At 42.2% G+C, this 20526-nt stretch overlaps 1 protein-coding gene across 1 annotated transcript in view; it reads left to right on the top strand.

Annotated features, from left to right (window-relative positions):
* Window positions 1-13793, top strand: part of ddx31 (DEAD-box helicase 31) — a 92378-nt gene extending 78585 nt beyond the window's left edge. Inside the window, exon 20 of the mRNA XM_033049098.1 lies at window positions 13426-13793. Coding sequence (XP_032904989.1) covers window positions 13426-13570 — 145 coding nt within the window. The 3' untranslated portion in view covers window positions 13571-13793. The remainder of the gene's footprint in view (window positions 1-13425) is intronic.
* The last annotated feature ends 6733 nt before the right edge of the window (window positions 13794-20526 follow it).

The following is a 20526-nucleotide window of genomic DNA, read 5'->3' as shown; positions in this document are numbered from 1 at the left end:
ATGATAATGCATCAAACGTCCTGCCTTGGGAAGCATTTGGAGATTATTTCAGGGGGAGAATAGAGTTTTATATTTTTTTTAATGTAATCCTGCACAGATACAATTCTTCATGTTTCTTTCACCACAACTCCTAACTGCCTATGGCACTATATTGAGGCTAGAATTCAAAGACCATTATCAACAGAAAGACAAGCTCCGTGTAGCCCCAATTGCTGCTCTCTCCTTGTCAAACTGAGTAATGCTAATTAAAAGGTCTATTTTTAAACTGTCTGTTTACTGACGATAACTATCTTTATTATTCTCTGTAATGTCTCTAGTAATGTGTCAGATCACAGCTTGTGCTGCAATTATTAGAATAGACAACAATTTAAACTTGACCCGATTGAAAGCACTCACTTGTCTCTGTCTGTGTCAGGGGATTGCTTTGGAGTTGGGGGGGTGGGGGGCAGGGTTAGTAGCTAGTGCAGTAAACAGCTGCTACTTAGTACAATAAACAAAAAGAGGTTTGTGTAAATTGAGCACCTGTTAGACAAGGGATGCTCCTGTCAGCTGGCAAGTTGGGATTCTTTCTTTTGAGTGAAACTTACCATTGTCATTTGGTTCTGCTGGGTTCCCTGGTAATAGCTCAACACTATGACAAATCTCTTTTTGTTAAACAGACTATGTTTGAGTTGTATTAGAATGAGTTATTTCCCGTATCACTGTGACTGTTGCTTTGGAAGTAGCCTGGTAAATTCACTAACTTAAAAACTGATTTATTTGTAATTGTAATTATTTGGTGTGATTCTTGCTAAGTTACAGGGCTCCTTTGGAAACTGTAAATCATGCTGATCTAATTATTTACTAGTGTAGATTTGACCTATTGATCTATACTTAACCTCTGTGTAGAAGTTTTAAATGATCTGGTGATTTTGTTTTAAAAACTGTCAATTTGGTTATTAGCTTGTTTCTGTCATTTCTTTTCCCAAGCCCTCCCCCCCGCCCCAATAATTTGGACACACTTGGCAATGATTTTCTGAGGTGACATTACTCACTGGCACAGCAGACCTTACATGTGAAGAAGGTTTATATTGACCTACTATTTCAACCTCTTAACCAAAGCCTTCACTTTTCGCAGCTTTGCACCATTACTGCTGATGCCTTTGGTCACTTGGATTTGTCACTGGAATTCATTCCCAATGTCTTACCATCTCTCCCATGCTTTGAACTCTTTGAAAACCAACAACATTGACCGAGCTGTTGATGGATTCTTCTGATAGCTCTTCCGCAAAACATTTCTTTTAACATGAGAACTATCGAGAGACTGGAAAATAATGTAAAAACCTGCCAAAATGGGCGTGTAGTTGGCAAATGCCAAGCACTATACTTAACCAAGGTGCAGTTTTTAATATATTTGGAACTGAGAATAAGGAAAGAAAAATTTGCGCAATTGGTAATAGCTTAAATGAGAAAGTAAATAACAGGAATTTGGCTAGTTGTTGCACAAGTTAAGTATGGTAGTTTGAGTATATGAGGCTGCAACATGGCCAAATCAAGTCTGGTTTAGTTTTAGTGTTGAAACAGGCCCTTCGGCTCACAGTCTGCGCACACTAACACTATCCTACATACACTAGGGATAATTTACAAGCCAATTATACCAAGCCAATGAACCTACAAACCTGTACGTCTTTGGAGTGTCTTAGGAAACCTGAGATCCCGGAAAAATAGACTCACGCAAGTCATGGGGAGAACGAACAAACTCCGTACAGAGAAGCAACCGTAGACAGGATCGAACCCGGATCTCTGGCGCTGTAAGGCAGCAACTCAGCCGCTGCGCCACCGTGCTGCCCACAGTGGAGCTGAATAAGTTACCAAACCTGATTTGGTTCTGAATAGTAATTGTAGCTATTGTTGAACGCAATAGTAAAATGAAATCATAAATGAAAGAAGCTCAAAAAGTGGAAATTAGAAAATAATTATTACAAAGGGTAGTGCGAAAGTGGAATCCTCAGCCAGAAAAAATGGCTGAAGCTGTCCATTGATACTTTAAAAGAGACTCAGATTAAACTGGGTTACTCATCAGGAAAAAAAATCACCAGTGGAGACTTGATGTACGAATCCAGGCTTGTAATATTTTGTAGATAGAATGGGATCTTCTGGATGCAGTTGTGAACCTGTTGTGAGATGAATTTTTTTGTTCTTTAGCTTTTTGCATTGATTCAGTTCAGTCATCTAATCTTTAGCATTGGCTGACTGTTCTCCTGAGCTTGTGTAGGAAAGAACTGAAGATGCTGGTTTAAATCGAAGGTGGACACAAAATGCTGGAGTAACTCAGCAGGACAGGCAGCATCTCTGGAGAGAAGGAGAGAAATCTCTTCAGAGATGCTGCCAGTCCCGCTGAGTTACTCCAGCATTTTGTGTCCACCTGTTCTCCTGAGCTTGCCTTGCTCAAGCAAAATATTTATCTTAATTATGGTCTTTATAGATTTAATTTTGAAGCGTCTCATCTGGTCACTTAGTCAGGGGGTGCCTGTCATTCAGCATTAAGACAATAAGCAGATTTGAATCTCCCCCAATGTTTGGTCGGATATCCTGACTCTTTAGGGCATTTCACTAATTCTTGATTAATCTGGTAGGTGGAGTGCCAGAGTAAATGTTGCCTTACTTGAATTGCACCTCCTATTAGCTGAATTTAGAACAAGATGTGGAGAGGTAGGTGGTCCAAATTGTATTGAACGAAAACCTGTAGCAAAGAGCCTGCAAGGCGCACAAATCAGCGATCAAACGAGGACGGCAAGAACAAAACAAATGTGGCTTAGGGTGGTTGCTCCTCATGTAAGCGACCAACTGCCTTCCATTCAGCTGATCAGATTGTATTTAGCTTCTCATACTGCTGTCTGTTTGTGAATGGTGCGCGCGCGCTCTGTTGCAGAGATGCCCAAGGGGTTATTCTATAATCTTTACAACAGGAACAGTGGGGAACCATTTTCTCATGTAGCTGCCTTTCTTTCAAGTTTCATGGCTGTTGTGCTTTGACTGGCAGCAGTTTTGGAGTCTAGATTTATTGACTTTGTATCAATTCAACTTTTTCTTCTTTAAGTACAGGGATAAATGTTCTGACATTTCCCATTAGAGCCACATTATTTTAGTTGAGAAATAGCCTCTATTTGTGCTGCACATTGTGTTTAAAAGTTCCTTTTCACTATGAACAAAGTTAAACCAATAGAATTGTCAGCAGCTGCTAAACCATATTAATAGAGCTATCGTTCATCATATCCTGTGTTGTATTTTGATAAGATTATTTTCATTATTGCTGGCATACTCTGAATTCGGCTTAACTCTGGCAGTACACACCAAAGGTTGAAATTTACTTCTGTGTTGGATGAGTTGTGGGAATTCTCACCTCACCCTTCTGACAAAGCAGTGACCAATGCAACATGATGGGCCACAGGAGACATGTGCCTCACGTCTGTCCAGCATAAAACAATGTTGATGACAGCCAGGCACAACCAGCAGCTTTTCCTGCCCATTTGTCCCATAATCTCATTTGAAAGTGGAAGCGTGACGAAGTAAAGCAGCATCACGCTTTGGTAGTGGCCCATGGCTTGAATTTATTTTTCAAGGGTGAGGCATCTGCATCTTCTAGGAAGGGGGCTGGGGAAGGGGTTACAATTTCCAGTTTCCCCACATAGATATATATGATGACAAATTGTTTCTCAAATGTGAAGGTAATATGTCAAGGTGCAAATCAGTAATGTAATAATTCATTACAAAAACAAAATCTCTGCAAGAGCTGTAATTCTAAAGTATTTTCTCCCTGGTATATGGCCACTGAGAAACATTTGAAAAAACAAACATATGGCCATGTAATCTCTGCATTCAGCCCTTTGATGTCAGCATGCATATATTTATAGAATCTGTGAGTGGCATCTACTGGCAGTAAAAGAACGGTCCATGCTCCAATCACTCCCTGTGTTTACAGGCCAGCTCCTGACTCTCATCCTTGCAGCATGAAACCAACCGTTTGCAGACAATTCTCATCATGGACACTGACGTTTGCTTTTTGCGTTCCTTTTCCACATATCATTGTGTTTTTCCGGCAAGTGGGGATAATTTTATTTTAATCTAGCGTCTTGGGAATAGGAGGAATAGAAGAAGAAATGACTTGGTTTTGAAAGTAACATGCAAAGTTTTAGCTTTAAAAGCCTGGTCTATATAGTGAATGGGTTTACAATTTTGTTACAATTGGAAATTTGCTGTGCCATGCAATGAATTTGCCAGTTAGAAGGCCTACACAATTATTAAAACAACAGCCAGGGAGTTTGCTCAGCCATGTAACCAAACAGCGACACTGCTGCAAAAAATAGTGTATGTAAAGCTAAACAATGAATTGATTCAGTACCTCTGACATGTTGCATTTTGAAAACTTAATCTGCAGTTTGCATAAACAACAAAAAGCAAATTATCCCGACTTGTAATGTTTGTAATGGTGACAACTAGTACACTAAATCTAGTTTCACCAATTTCATAAACTAACATCACCTTGATTTCTTAATTGTCTTTTAAGTTTAATTTGCTTTCAGCATTCATCAATGTGTCTGAAATGCTAAGAAGAAAGTAGTGGCAGGGACCAGACTTCCCTGGAGAAACCACCAGGGCAAGAGGCTGTATGCTGTTGCTTGACCCTTACCGGCAGATGGCCATCAGGAATCAAATACCCATGTGCTGGGAGATAGGGAGAGGATTTAGCAGGGTGATTATTCAGAGATGAATAGAGTGATTAACTGATAAAGAGCATGTGAGACAGGGTTGGTGGCTTTGATCCTCAGTAATAATGCACTGACTGTTGTTAGTGCAGTGGGATGCTCCATAACAAGAAGGGACACCAATGTATTACAGGATTACACAGTTTGCTGTTGCCTTTAACCCTGTGTTAGCCAGTAACTATTTATATTCTGAACAGAATTCTAACCTGATTTTTGCAGGAGTTTAATTGGGCTTAATGCCTGGCTTTTGGAGAGAGGTTTTTTTCAGTCAACACATCCATCGGTGGGATGGCAGGGGGCAAAGGCAAACTCAAACAGTACACTGTAACTGTACACTGAAACACATTTATGCAATGCCAATGAATCCTCTCCCAAGAGTGACCTTTGTCTCTCATGAGTAAAAGAGCAATTAGAAGGTGCTATTTTGCAGGGTAAAGATGTTCTATAGTATTATCAGCTTCTTAAAGTGGTTGCTTAGCATTTTACTTCAGTCTTATATGGTACTGAGATGAGGTGGAAAGGGCAGTGAATTTACTCAGATCATATAGGGCCCAGGTGAGATTGCATCTGGAATATTATAAACAGGTTAGGTCTCCCTACCGAAGGACCAGTATACTTGTGACACCAATGTGTAGGAAGGAACTGCAGATGTTGATTTAAACCAAAGAAAGACACAGAAAGCTAGAGTAACTCGGCGAGACAGGCAACATCTCTGGAGAGAAGGAATGGGTGACATTTCTGGTCGAGTTTGTCGAGTCTCCAGAGATGCAGTCAGTCCAGCTGAGTTACTCCAGCTTTTTGTGCTACTTGTGACACCAAGATTAATTCCTGGAATGCAAGTTTTGTCATATGAAGAGAAATCAATGAGGTTAGGCCAATGCAGCCTTGTGTTCAGAAAAATGAGAGGTGAAGGGTTTAATAATTAGGTTCCTGTTTCTCCTGGCCAGGATGTCTAGGATCAGAGGTCACGGTTACAAAATTAAGAGGGTGGCCATTCAGGACAAAAATGAAGAGAAAATTCTTAACCCAAAGAAGAGTGAATCCTTTGAGCTCTCTGCCCAGTAGGGGCTATGGAGACGGTTGCTGAGGATATTCAAGACTGAGATTTATTGATATTTATTTATTGAAGGATTCAAAAAATTTAGATTATTGCAGGAAAATAGCTGAGGTAAAAGATCAGCACAGCAGAATGACGGGTTAAATGGCCTATTTTTGCTTCTATTTCTTGTGCCTTTAACTCAAAGATAAAACCACGGAACCAAGCGTGGTGAATATGAGCACTTCCTGGTGACTTGTTGCACGCAGCACCATATCGTTGAATTGTGCTGAGCTCAGTACCACAAGAACAGGGAAGTGTTTGGAAAATAACTTGAACTATCTCACCCCAAGTAGATTTACAGTTAGCGAGTTCTGTAAACGTTATTACATTGAAATATAGTCACGATGCCAGAGTTACAACAACATCTTTTCTTGTTTGGAAATATTATTAAAAGTGGACTTGTGGATAATTAATTGGTAGATAGGAACAGTTTTCAGCCAGTCAGGCAACTCAAGAGTGAGAACAACTTTACATTTGACTCCTCCCATTTCCTCCAAACACAAGGCGTAGCTATGGGCACACGCATGGGCCCCAGCTACGCCTGCCTCTTTGTCGGGTACGTTGAACAATCCATGTTCGAGACGTACCAGGGCCCCATCCCCGACCTCTACCTCCGTTACATTGACGACTGCTTTGGCGCCACCTCCTGCACCTACACACAACTGACTGACTTCATCCACTTCACCACCAACTTCCATCCGGCACTCCAATACACCTGGACGATTTCCGACACGTCCCTACCATTCCTTGACCTCACCATCTCCATCGCAGGGGACAGACTCCTGACCGACATACATTACAAACCCACTGACTCACATGGCTATCTGGACTACACGTCTTCCCACCCTGCCCCCTGTAAAGACTCCATCCCCTACTCCCAATTCCTCCGCCTACGCCGCATCTGTTCCCAGGATGAGACATTTCATACCAGGGCATCGGAAATGTCCTCGTTCTTCAGGGAACGGGGATTCCCCTCCGCCACCATAGATGAGGTGACACCAGGGTCTCATCCATACCCCGTAACACTGCTCTCTCTCCCCATCCCCGCACACGCAACAAGGGCAGAGTCCCTCTGATCCTCACCTTTCACCCTACCAGCCGGCAAATACAACACGTAATCCTCCGCCATTTCCGCCACCTCCAACGTGACCTCACCACTCGCCACATCTTCCCATCTCCCCCCATGTCTGCCTTCCGCAAAGACCGCTCCCTCCGCAACTCCCTCGTCAATTCTTCCCTTCCCTCCCGCACCACCCCCTCCCCGGGCACTTTCCGTTGCAACCGCAAGAAATGCAACACCTGTCCCTTCACCTCCCCCCTCGACTCCATCCAAGGTCCCAAGCAGTCGTTCCAGGTGCGACAAAGGTTCACCTGTATCTCCTCCAACCTCATCTACTGCATCCGCTGCTCTAGATGTCAGCTGATTTACATCGGTGAGACCAAGCGTAGGTTGGGCGATCGTTTCGCCGAACACCTCCGCTCAGTCCGCAATAACCTACCTGACCTCCCGGTGGCTCAGCACTTCAACTCCCCCTCCCATTCCCAATCCGACCTCTCTGTCCTGGGTCTCCTCCATTGCCAGAGTGAGCAACAGCGGAAATTGGAGGAACAGCACCTCATATTCCGTCTGGGGACCTTGCGTCCTTATGGCATTAACATAGAATTCTCCCAATTTGGCTAGCCCTTGCTGTCTCCTCCCCTTCCTTAACCCTCTAGCTGTCTCCTCCCACCCTCCCATCCGCCCGCCCTCGGGCTCCTCCTCCTCCTCCTCCCATATAACAATTACAGCACGGAAACAGGCCATCTCGACCCTTCTAGTCCGTGCCGAACACGTATTCTCCCCTAGTCCCATATACCTGCGCTCAGACCATAACCCTCCATTCCTTAACCGTCCATATAACTATCCAATTAATTTTTAAAAGATAAAATCGAACCTGCCTCCACCATCTTCACTGGAAGCTCATTCCACACAGCTACCACTCCCTGAGTAAAGAAGTTCCCCCCTCATGTTACCCCTAAACTTCTGTCCCTTAATTCTCAAGTCATGTCCCCTTGTTTGAATCTTCCCTACTCTCAGTGGGAAAAGCTTATCCACGTCAACTCTGTCTATCCCTCTCATCATTTTAAAGGCCTCTATCAAGTCCCCCCTTAACCTTCGGCGCTCCAAAGAATAAAGCCCTAACTTGTTCAACCTTTCTCTGTAACTTAGTTGCTGAAACCCAGGCAACATTCTAGTAAATCTCCTTTGTACTCTCTCTATTTTGTTGACATCCTTCCTATAATTAGGCGACCAAAATTGTACACCATACTCCAGAATTGGCCTCACCAATGCCTTGTACAATGTTATCATTACATCCCAACTTCTATACTCAATGCTCTGATTTATAAAGGCCAGCATACCAAAAGCTTTCTTTACCACCCTATCTACATGAGATTCCACTTTCAGGGAACTGTGCACAGTTATTCCCAGATCCCTCTGTTCAACTGCATTCTTCAATTCACTACCGTTTACCATGTACGTCCTATTTTGATTTGTCCTGCCAAGATGTAGCACCTCACACTTATCAGCATTAAACTCCATCTGCCATCTTTCAGCCCACTCTTCCAACTGGCATAAATCTCTCTGTAGACTTTGAAAATCGACTTCATTATCCACAACCCCACCTATCTTAGTATCATCTGCATACTTACTAATCCAATTTACCACCCCATCATCCAGATCATGTACATGACAAACAACAGTGGACCCAACACAGATCCCTGTGGCACCCCACTAGTCACTGGCCTCCAACCTGACAAACAACCATCCACCATTACTCTCTGGCATCTCCCATTCAGCCACTGTTGAATCCATCTTGCTACTCCACCATTAATACCCAACAATTGAACCTTCTTAACCAACCTTCCATGAGGAACCTTGTCAACGGCCTTACTGAAGTCCATATATACAACATCCACTGCTTTACCCTCATCAATTTCCCGAGTAACCTCTTCAAAAAATTCAAGAAGATTAGTCAAATTAGTCTCCCCTTTTCCTTCTTTCTTTCCCCCACCCCCCATCAGTCTGAAGAAGGGTTTCGGCCCGAAACGTCGCCTATTTCCTTCGCTCCATAGATGCTGCTGCACCCGCTGAGTTTCCCCAGCAATTTTGTGTACCTTCAAGAGTGAGAGTTTGAGTCAGTCCGTCATAGAGATTTATAGAGAGTCATACAGCACAGAAACAGTCCATTCAGCACAACTCATCCATGCTCACCAAGAGGCCCAATCTAAGCTCGTCCCCATCTGCCCACATTTGGTTCATATCCCTCTAAACCTTTCCTAGCCACGTACCTGTTGGAGTATATTTTAAATGCTGTTATAATACATGCCTCAACTACCTCCTCTGGCAGTTCATCCTGGAGCAGAATTAGGCTATTCAGCCCATCGAGTCTACTCCACCATTCGATCATAGCTGATCGATTCTTTTTCTTTACAACCCCATTCTCCTACCTTTGACACCCTTACTAATCAAGAACCTATCAATCTTGGCTTTAAAAATACCCAATGTCTTGGCCTCCGCAGTGGTCTGTTGCAATGAATTCCACAGATTGACCACCCTCTGGCTAAAGAAATTCCTCCTCATCTTCATTCTAAAGGTGCGTCTTTTCATTCTGGGGCTGTGCCCTCTGGTTCTAGACTCTCTCATTACTGGAAACATCGTTTCCATGTCTACATTATTTAGGCCTTTCAATATTTGATTATTATTTCAGTATGGTTCCCACTTTTAAAATAGGAGAAACCAGGTAGATGGTGTGGTTGCACTAATTCAATTTGCTAGAATTTTCAACAAGGCGCCTATCTTTAATGACTTGCATCACAAATCTTAAGACTATGTAGGACAATTTACAAAGTGATAGTACCTGAAAATAATCTATCACTGTAACTTTTGCTTGATTCCACTCTTAACACAGGCCAAAATATAACATATATCTAAAATATAACAGATCGACATATGCATGCATGGCTGTGATTGAAATAATGTGTCAATTAATCCCACTGTAGTTTGCCTGATTCTGAGCACTCCTGAAGCTGGTGCCACTATTTCTGTGTACCATCTTCCAGTTTTCTTTTCTCACTGCCTTCTGGAGACTCACAGGTCTCACTAGACACCTGCAATCCACTGACCGAAGGGATGATCTCAAACTCTGCTTTTTAGAATTTTATCTGGAAATCTGATGGCCCTTAAAAATGTGGGGATAAATTAAATCAGTGTCATTTAGCAATTGCGTTAAATTCTCTAGTAATACAAAACTAAAACAAGAAGCATCATTTGCTTCCTCTTTCAAGAATTCCCCCCTCTCCAAAATTCCCTGCCTATTAGCAGTGCTAATGACCAGTTTATTAGAGACTTCCATGGACTAATTGCAGGTGTGCGTTAAGTTGATAAGGTCTGTCAATGCTCTATGCTCTCACAACTGCTCATTACTGAGCTGGACCGTTCTAAAAAGGTGATTACGCAGCCAATCATTTACAAACCTGTCACCTGGGCCATTCCTCAGAGTGCCAACAACAGGAACATGGCTATCATTGAATCCCAGTGAATGTCATTAAGATGCTGATCAAATGCATTTTTAAATATCGTTTCAAACTCATGGAGTGTACAAGATATAGAGTGCACCTTGATCACTCTTACATGACTCACAATATGGAAGTTACCTCTCGAGTTTATAATACAAGTGATTACAAATGTAGAAGCAAATCATAATGTACAAAGTGCGGCAGCTAAATATCAATTGCCTCATATCCAGGCTCTCTAATCTGTCGCCATTGATTTGATCAGAATCGCCTCTTTCTTGGTCAGACAACTGGTAGCAGAATGTGCTTGCAATTCCACAAAGGTTTGGCTGGTCAATTGCAAGAACACATCCCAGCAAGTGGTTATGAGGGAATGTCCGCCATTATATTCCTGAGCTGCAAGTTCAGGGTGAAAACAAAATGTCTCAAACGTTTCTGAAGTGTCCGGGGGTTATTCAGTGCATTGATTTGACCCGACAATTCCCAGGGAATAAGAATAGGATTGTATTTTACATTTTAAGAGTATTATGTCATGCAAATGTTGAGACAAACATTTTCTGAACAGTTTTACTTGTTATTTAAGAAAGTGATATATGCTGTCGCATGTATGATCACTAAGTCAAGGGTGTTTTATTCACAGGGACATTTTCTCTACTTCATTTTTCCCCCCTGAAGGAACCTTTGCCACATTCCTGAACAGTTTTCCTTTATCAGAGAAAGTTATGTTGCATGTCTTCTAATGTTGATCTCTGCAACACAGTCCGCAGAAGTTGGTACTAAAAGAACCCCACCCTTTTAGTTTATAAAGAAAGTCTTTATTCCTTTGGTGACTCAATGTAATGGGTCAAAGAGCTAAGCTGTGGCTACACCAGTGTTTCTCTGGTGCTATCAGGGTAACTATTGATTAAGTACTAACCTCTTTTATCTGTCGGATCACCAACCAGAATGTTTAAGACGACTTGATGTCCTGGCTGTGTTACAAAATGTTCTTGCTCTGTTACAATTCAAAAGCTTTATTTTGCAACCTTGTGAGTAAAAGAAAGCTGTAAAGATATTAAGGATGCCCAGCATATATAAAGCAAGCTTAGGGATTTCAGAACATATTTCAGAAGTGGTAATTTACACACACACATCATTCCTTCCTCCAGCAGTCCTCATAACCTAGATAGACTTGTGTTATTTCATTCCCCACCTTTGAAGATCAGTGCATTGATTTATTTTTATTTAAAACTAAAATTTCTCAGTCAATCTTCCATAATAAAATTAAAAATAAGCACTGCAAAGTGCAGACCAAGGTACTCTTGGGAAATGTTCCTACGCCAGGCAGGCATCCGCATAGCAAGGAATCATTACCTTAAAGCAAATATTATTTGTTAAAGCCTTCAAACTGCAGCCTGTTCTCGCTACCAAGACCCATTCTCCCCCTCCTCTCTCAACACACCACTGCTCTCCAATATTTCCTCTGCCTCCTTCTCAAACAAATTTCCCAAATGTATTTCTTTTTTAAGATATATAAATAATGGATACAAGCAAAATTCTTATGTTCCACACTGAACTTTTCTTAATTTGAAGACTGAGTGCAGAAGTTTGCTCCACCCATATTTGTATCTCTTATGGGACGAAGTATAAAAGAGCCGAGTTTTCTTCTAATCTTTAAGGTGGTTGTGCATGAATATCTAATGTAGGCCTGGGACTTGAGCTCTTGGTCTGTGCATGATGTATTGATGTACAAGCATGCATTAGACAATTTTACAACTTAAAATATTTGCTGTATTTTTAAGTATGAACATACAAATTAGGAGTGGGAGGAAACCACTCAGCTCCTGGAATCTGCTCAGCTATTCAATAAGATGATGACTAACCTAGTTGTAACCTCAACACCCTGTTCCTACCTATCCTTTTCATAACCTTTCAACCCGTGGTTAACAACCTCAGCCTTAAATATTCAAAATACTCCACGTCCATTGCCCTTGGGCAACTGAGTTCCAAATAGTTGCAGCCTCACAAGTGAAAATAAATCATGTTATCTCTGTCTTAAATGGCGACCCCTGATTTTTAAACTCTGATCGTGTCCAGATTCTCCAGCGAGTGGAAACAGCCTCTACACAGCCACTATTTGAGCACTTGTCAGGATCTGGCTGGATTCAATGAAGTCCCCGGTCACTCTTCTAAACTCCAGCTGTTAGGAGTTTTGCCTGTCCAATCTTTTCTGCCCATTGGTACAAACGGGGAATTGCAGATGCAAGTTGACACAAAAAGACACAAAGTGTTGGATTAACTCCAGCACTATGTCTTTCCATTACCAACACATTTGCATTTTTTTGTTAAATAAAGAGACATATTCTCTTCACAGTACTCCCAATGTCTGATGGATTACCTATACGTCTGACTCGTAACCTCCATTCTAATTATAATAAACACTGACATGCTGTTTGCTTTCCTTATAACTTACTGCACCTGTGCCCTAACCTACTGTAACAAATGCACTAAGACACCCAGATTCCTCCACACCTCTTTATGTTTAGATGATAAGATTTTTTTAATTTTCCCTACCAAAATGGACAGTCTCCCATTTCCCATATACTATGCATTTGCAATATCTTTCTTTACTCTTGCACTTCACTGTGTCACCTTAACTTCACAGCTTAATATCCTAACTAACATCGTCATGCGCAAATTTAATAACTGCACTTTAGGGCCATGCACGTATCCCTGTAGCACAACACTTACATTTATGCCAACTCTATTAACCCTCCAACTACACCAAAAAAAATACACCTATTTCCCACACCAACCTTTGATGTTGCATGTTATCCATTTATACATTGCATATGTTATGCGTAAATTGATTCAATGTGATTTTGGTCAAATTGGAAGTTGGTGCTTGCAGTGAATTTGTAGGGCACCAAGGTCACACATCAATGTTTACCGCTTGCTGCACCAGGAGGCCTTGTGTCTTTAGGCATTTCATTCTCTAAACTTGCACATAGTAAAGAATTGTTACTGATAGTTTTCTCTCTTCTTCAGGTCTGGCTTGGGCAGGAATCTTTCTGCGGCGGCCCAAGTAGCTTTCAAACTGCGATCTGAATATGCAAGTGGACTAGGGGAAACATTTTATAAGGTAAAGAAGAAGCAAAAGTCTTTAAGGAGGCCCCAGCCGGAGAGTGCCTGAAGTGAGTCGCCAAACCCTGCAGACACTGTCAAAGGCTCTGCTAGCAATGCTGCTCAAGTGACATTAAAATGAAGTTCATAGCACTGAGCAGCAGGTTACATGATGCAATGGGCAAACTGACCAGCTGTGTCTGCTGAAACTGTGTTTTTAAGATGATACTGAATTGTGTGTAATTTATATTTTGTACAGTGGAGAATAAAACAGTTTTAGATTCAAATTAAAACAGATTTAAACATAGAAAGTATAAACTCTTTGTTACTGAAAAACAAGGGCACAGAAAATATCATGACAGTAGAATAAGTTCGTAGTTCCCTTTTACCTTTATGCCCTCGGACCTTATTGTGCCCCAGTATTGTCTGGGCGCTATCCGAACTGAACAATTGCCCAATCTTCCTTACAAATCCTCGCATAAGGCGAAATAGTTAATAGTTCTCCTCCAAAAATGTAATCCTGGATTCCTTCTGTAATCGCTTACCCTCCCACATTCTAGAATCTTTTATATCGTTTCCAAATCCATATTCATCATTCGCAGAAATTCTTGCTTGATTCTTTACTATTCTGTTTCAGCCACTATACAACGTACTATCAAAGTTAATAATAAACCCTTTGTGGCTGTAATATCAGTCTCCTCTCGCCATTCTCAACCCTTGTGCAGTCTTTGCCATGGCTGACGATGCCTTCCATCATGCTTCAGCTGAATGTGTCTGCAGTCACCTGGTTCCACTCTTATCTATCGCTCCCTCCTATTTCCCAATCCATTCAATCTGCTCCGTACTGTGGCATAATCCAGCATCATCTCACCACTACTTTTTCCAACCTGCCCACCTACTCTTCTCCCAAATTACAATCCCACATCCAGTAATGGATGAACAGAGATCTCCTCTGATCAAATGTAAAGTAAACAAAGTAATTACCATCAATACCTCCAGTAGTTGTAAACCCTCATCTCTGGCTGAACCAGATTGGGCTCAATCTTTGTGTCACATTTGATCTTTGGGCTACATATCCAAACTATCAAAGATTATCTATGACCATCTCAATAGTATCGTCTGTTAAAATCCTTACCCATATCTTTGTTACCTTAGTCCTTGAGTATTCCAACACATGCCTTTCTAGCTTCCCTCAGTTTTTGATCTTGTCCAAGACAATATCATCTCAAAGGTACACATAAAAGCTGGAGAAACTCAGCGGGTGCAGCAGCATCTATACCTTCAGACTGAAGAAGGGTTTCGGCCCAAAACGTTGCATATTTCCTTCGCTCCATAGATGCTGCTGCACCCGCTGAGTTTCTCCAGCTTTTTTGTGTACCTTCGATTTTCCAGCATCTGCAGTTCCTTCTTAAACACAATATCATCTCAATCCTGTTCACCCACCACTGGTCTTCATTGGCACATATTCCTCGTTCACTCGTTGACAACCATAGTTTTAATCTCTGGAGTTTCCTCCCTTAATCCTCTCCACCGCTTCTCTTTTAATTAATTCCTTAAAATCTACCTATTGTTACCTACCCTAGATTGCATCGCTAGTCTAATTGGATATCTGCTATATTTTGATACATTAATTGTGCTATATAAATGAACTATAATCCTCCGAAATTTCTACCACCTCCAATGTGATCCTACCACTAGCCAGTTTCCCATCTCCAACCCTTTCCGCAGAGACCATTCCCTCTGCAACTCTCTGGTTAATTCATCCCTTCCAACCCAAACCACCCCCTCTCCAGATACCTTCCCTGGCATCACCTGTCACTATACCTCCTCCCTCGACTCTGTCCAGGGACCACGACAGTCCTTTCAGGTTAGGCAGAGATTCACTTGCACCTCCTCCAACCTTATCTACTGTATCCGTTCAAGATGTGGACTCTTATACATCGGCGAGACCAAACGTAGACTGGGCGATCGTTTTGCGGAACACCGGATCTCCCGGTTGCTGGACACTTTAAGATGGCAAAGTATTATGTTTGTCCACTTGTTAACAGTTTTGATTTCTGCATGTTTGTTAACAACTTGGTGCATAGCTTTCTGTTTTGCACCTGAGGTGATGACGACTTCCCCACAAGGAGCTACTGGTGATGGACTTCCCTGTTTCTCAGCCCCACTAAACGAGGCTTGATTTAATACATCCTACAGCAGGTTGAAGTTCCTTTAACCAGACCAAAAAAACAGGCGAAAGATGAACCTACACGTGAAATTTTGCCAATCACATTTATTTAGTTGTAGTCAGGGTGCAATGAAAATCTGCAAACAAAATTGTTTTAGGAATTACAGCACCAGAGGGGATGGGCGAAAGGTTGTGTGGTTGTTTTGTTTTTTTATCAACATTTATAGTTGTCATTTTACATACAATAAACAGTGTCTTCAATTTTTATTTGTTGCTGTTTTTATTGACGCCAAAATAAATGTAATTGATGCATTTGTTGTCAGAGCATAAAAGAACCTGCTGATTGTTTGATCTATTTCAGTTGTAGGCCAGTTTTAAGTGATGGATTTTCATAGATCTAGTCTTTTATGACAGACACTAAAGTTTTCCTCGGCTACACTCTCTGATGTTATATACATTATATATTTTTAAAGCCGTCAGGTTAATATTGCAACTCATTAAAAACAAAGAAAGGCATATTAATCTTCAGATTTTAATTACAGGCTATTTCCAAACGTCATCCAGTTGAGAGGTGGATTTTTTTGCTCTTTGAGGTAGATTATAAATTTAATTTAAAGAAACTTAGTTGTGCCCTTATTTCGTTTCATTATTAAGCAATGAGATTATGAAACCTCTCATTATCCCCTGGGTTTAAGTCAATCCTTGCCGAATCCTCTCGTTTTGTTGTGCAGCCTTTTTGTTCGGTGAGTCCCTGCCTGTCACTTCATTAACCCCGAGTCCTCTTCAAGGCGGGTCGGATTTGCCAGGCCCTTTCACACGCCAACAAGCAAAGATAAACAGCCGACTTTCTGCAAATAAACAAATACAAATAAAATATATATGGCAAACTTCGTGAATTAATCAGCTCCCTGCACTCTGCCCCAACTCCACCCTCAACTCTCACTTCGCCCGTGGAGCGCTGCAGGAGTCCGCCTGCGCCGATGTAAACACAGACCCTTTCACCGTCTCTCCTGGCAAAAGAATTGGGGCATCTCCCCAATGAATTGTACACGTGGATTCTGTAGTTTGCAAAAATATTTGAAAAAGTCCAAAGTAAACTACCCGGGTTAGACTATTTAAAAAAATATTTCTAGATGTCATTATCAACGCTTCCATTTGAGACCAATTTTTATTCAGTATAACATCAAAGCCGCCATCAGTATATTGAAATTACCGCTGAAAATTGGCTGTTGAGAAGACATAATTAGAAAAATTAACATACGGAGCTCTGCTACATAATTCACGCGGGGTCTGGGCTGGACGTAGCAGGGACTGTGGCCGGGTTATAGATTCTGTACAAAATAGACACAAATTGGTGGAGTAACTCAGCGGGTTCAACAGCATCTCAGGAGAAAAGGGATAGTGACGTTAGGGTCGAGACCCTTCTTCAGATTGATTCTTCAGATAGATTTTGTGCTCCTATCGCGAACTTGAAGCTCCTGCCTTGGAGAGAGAGAGAGAGAGAGTGTGTGTGTGTGTGTATGGTGAGGATCTGCCGATAAGATCTCAAGGCCAAGGCGGGAGAAATCAGCCTCTTGTCTAGATTATTGTCTTCGCTGAAGCCTTGGCAGAGACAAGGAAGATGTTTGAGGTTTGTAGGGCGAATAGAATCGGCAGAAGATTTCCACCACACGGGGTTGAATGAAGCAAACTAGATGTCAATAGCTAACACTGGACAAATGCTTCAGTCTCCGATGAGAGAGGACCGTGAGTATGGGAGTCATAGAACTACACAGAAACAGGCCCAACTAGTCCACGCCGTGTGTGAAGCGAGACCGAGGGAGTTCACCATTGTAGCCCCCTTGAGTAGACCGTGTCTCCGCACCTCCTCCCCACGGCGGACATTTCTTCATATGAATGACCTTTTTGAAACACAGTTGCTTTCCTCCCGGTCCCATTTCTTTCCGTTCCAGTAAACTGTAACTTTTCCTGGGCCACAACTGACTTCCCGACATTTCACCGGCCCAACAAAGATCACTTTTTGCATATCTTTCATTCATATTTACCGTCAATATCTCTCTATTCCCTCTCCCGACACTCAGTCTGAAGAAGGGTCTCGACCCGAAACGTCGCCTATTCCTTTTCTCCAGAGATGCTGCCTGACCCGCTGAGTTACTCCAGCGTGTTGTGCTTATCTTCGGTTAAAGCCAGCATCAACAGTTCCTTCATTCACAAAGATGTACAGCACCACTCGGGGTCACGCAGGAGGCCCTTCCGCCCACTGTATCCATGTCTGCCAATGAAGGAGCAGTTTCTTAACCCCACGGCTGAGCCTGGTCTTGGACCGAGCAGGTGTTCCAACAAGTACGTTATAATTAACTACATTTCTCCGCACATGACATCCTCCTAAATCTCCCCTTTGTTGCGATTACAACCTTCCAGTAACACCCTGACCTGAAATGAGCGGGCGCTTTCTCTGTGATTCCACCTTATCCCATTCTCTCTACATCGGCCAGAAAACTCACTTCGGTCTCCCCACTATCTGAAGAGAGTCGCACTCTGTTCCTCTATATGTCTCAGTATCCTGACAAGGTATTTAATGTCCCAAGCCTACTTTGCCCTTCTCAAACGACACGTGTGCGGATCAGCCTCGCTTCGCCACTGGAGACACAAGAAACTGCAGATGCTGGAATCCTGAGCAAAAAAACCCCAAAGTGCGAGAGAAACTCAGCAGGTCAGGCAGCATCTGTGGAGGGAATGGACAGACGACGGCAGGGCCCTTCTTCAGACTGATGTGTCCAGACCACCAAACTGGGTGTGAACTTTAAGTATCTGCGGCATAAGTACTTAGGAGCCACCATTGCTGCATTATGTGGGGTCGGTATCTGTGAGGGTGGGAGGGGAGACTGAAGAAAGGTCCAGACCCGTAGCGCCACGCATCCATGTTCTCCAGAAATGCTGCCTGACGCATTTCAGCATTTTGTATCCTTTTGTGTAAAGCAGCATATGCAGTTCCTTGCTTCTACTCTTTTGGGGGGGGGGGGGGGGGGGGGGGGGTGGTACTAATTCCATGCCTGGTCAAAGTTAAACATACCCCCACCGTTTAAATAAACAATTAAATTGTGAATAGGTGGATTGGGGAGAGTTGTTCCTTAAACATCAGGTCCAAGTAGCACTAAGTCCAAGATGCTGCATCCTCTTTGCGACAATATTCAAAAATTGATTCTCACTCCTGATATGTCATTCTTGTCTTCACTGGTGGTAAATCGCTGCTCTGAGTTGCATTCGGCACTGACACGTTCGGATTAGTAGCTTCCTATTGTCCTACACATTCTACTGTTAATGGTGTTTGTATAATCTTATTGCTCATCAGCGATGATCAAGCCACCTAACTAAAAAAAGGCATATTATTTTAAAGTATGGATTTGAAAAACCGAGGTCCATTTTAATGCTTAATGTCTTCTGACGTTCATCAGAAAGGGGGATTTTCATATCAGTAATTTGTATCTGGAGCAGAAATCAAAGAGATCGGTCATTTAAAAAAAAAATCTGAAGTAGTAAAAAATATTGAAGCTGCAACTTTTAAAATTATGTTTATTTTACACATTCTATCCCCCCACGACTTTAAAATTAGAAATCTAGAAGCTGAAAAGGATTATGCTGTTAAATAAGGATGTCCGTCAAAAAACCCTCCCTGTGTCTCTCTCGCTTTAGTGATGGTGTCGACTTAATCATTGTAATCGGGCGAACAGGGCGAGGATGGGAATTTCAGCCGACTGAAGAAGGGTATAATTGAGTCGTTTCAGTCTGCCGTAATTTTAGTCACAGTAGTTCAAATGTGAGCCTCCGCTTTGTATCGGGTCACAGGCGGTTCTGTTGCAACCACTGTAAACAAACACGATGCAGGTACGTGTACACCTCACGGGCTCATTCATATCGGTGACATAAATTGCTGCTCGAGTTCCTGAGTGACATTTTACTGGATACGTTTCTACACAAACTGCGCTTAAAGTCTGAAAAATCCGAAATCACACCAGTCTGGATTTTATACCCGCCGACGTTGACAGTTGAGAGACGTAATCACATCGCATAATGTACAGAAATATTTTTTAAACCGAGTGATCAGAAGCAATTTATTCGTTCGCGGGATAAGTAAGTCACTGCACCACCGCTGCTTATTGTCCAATTGGCCACTGAACGGCGAGGTCGCTGGGTCAATTTACAGGGCATTGGGGTGTCGCGCCCAGACCAGACCCTGAAGGACATCGGTGAATGTGTTCGTAAGAAAATTAAGTAGTTCCATGTTCACTATCATTGATATTAGGTTTTTAAGCCAAATGATTTAATTAATTAAAATTAATTTCCCCAACGTGTGTGTTGACACCGGGGCTCGTGTACAGGGACCAACAAGTCCCCTTATCTGCTCCATTATATTGAACTCTATATTATTTACTGTAGAATAAGAACCAGCTTACTGCCTTTACATAAATTTCGTACAAAAGCCAGAGTCGCCAAAATGTGGGGAGGAAGTTAAGGAGCAGCCTGTGTCACGACAATTAAACTCTGAAGTATTCCGTTGAAAAAAATCAACGTTCTGGTTGGTTTACATTCTGCCTCTCGCCACTGGTAAATCAAATCCTTCGAAATTTTCAGATATAAAATACAGTAGGTGCTGATTTTTTTTTTTACACCGACCCTTCTTCATTTGGCGACAAATCAAGGCTTTGAAGAAATCGCCTTAATTATGGTTTTTGGTTCAATATGCCCGTCAAACTCACCAGTGGAAAAGCCTGGAGTCAAACGTCTCGTCTACAGTGATGTACAGTGGGTACATTGGAGGAACGTCAATAATGTTATTGGTTTACAAAACACGTTCT

Source organism: Amblyraja radiata, chromosome 32 (genome assembly GCF_010909765.2).
Source record: "Amblyraja radiata isolate CabotCenter1 chromosome 32, sAmbRad1.1.pri, whole genome shotgun sequence".
NCBI lineage: Eukaryota > Metazoa > Chordata > Chondrichthyes > Rajiformes > Rajidae > Amblyraja > Amblyraja radiata.
The sequence above is the reverse complement of the archived record's forward strand: the minus strand, read 5'-3'. Positions and strand labels throughout refer to the sequence as shown.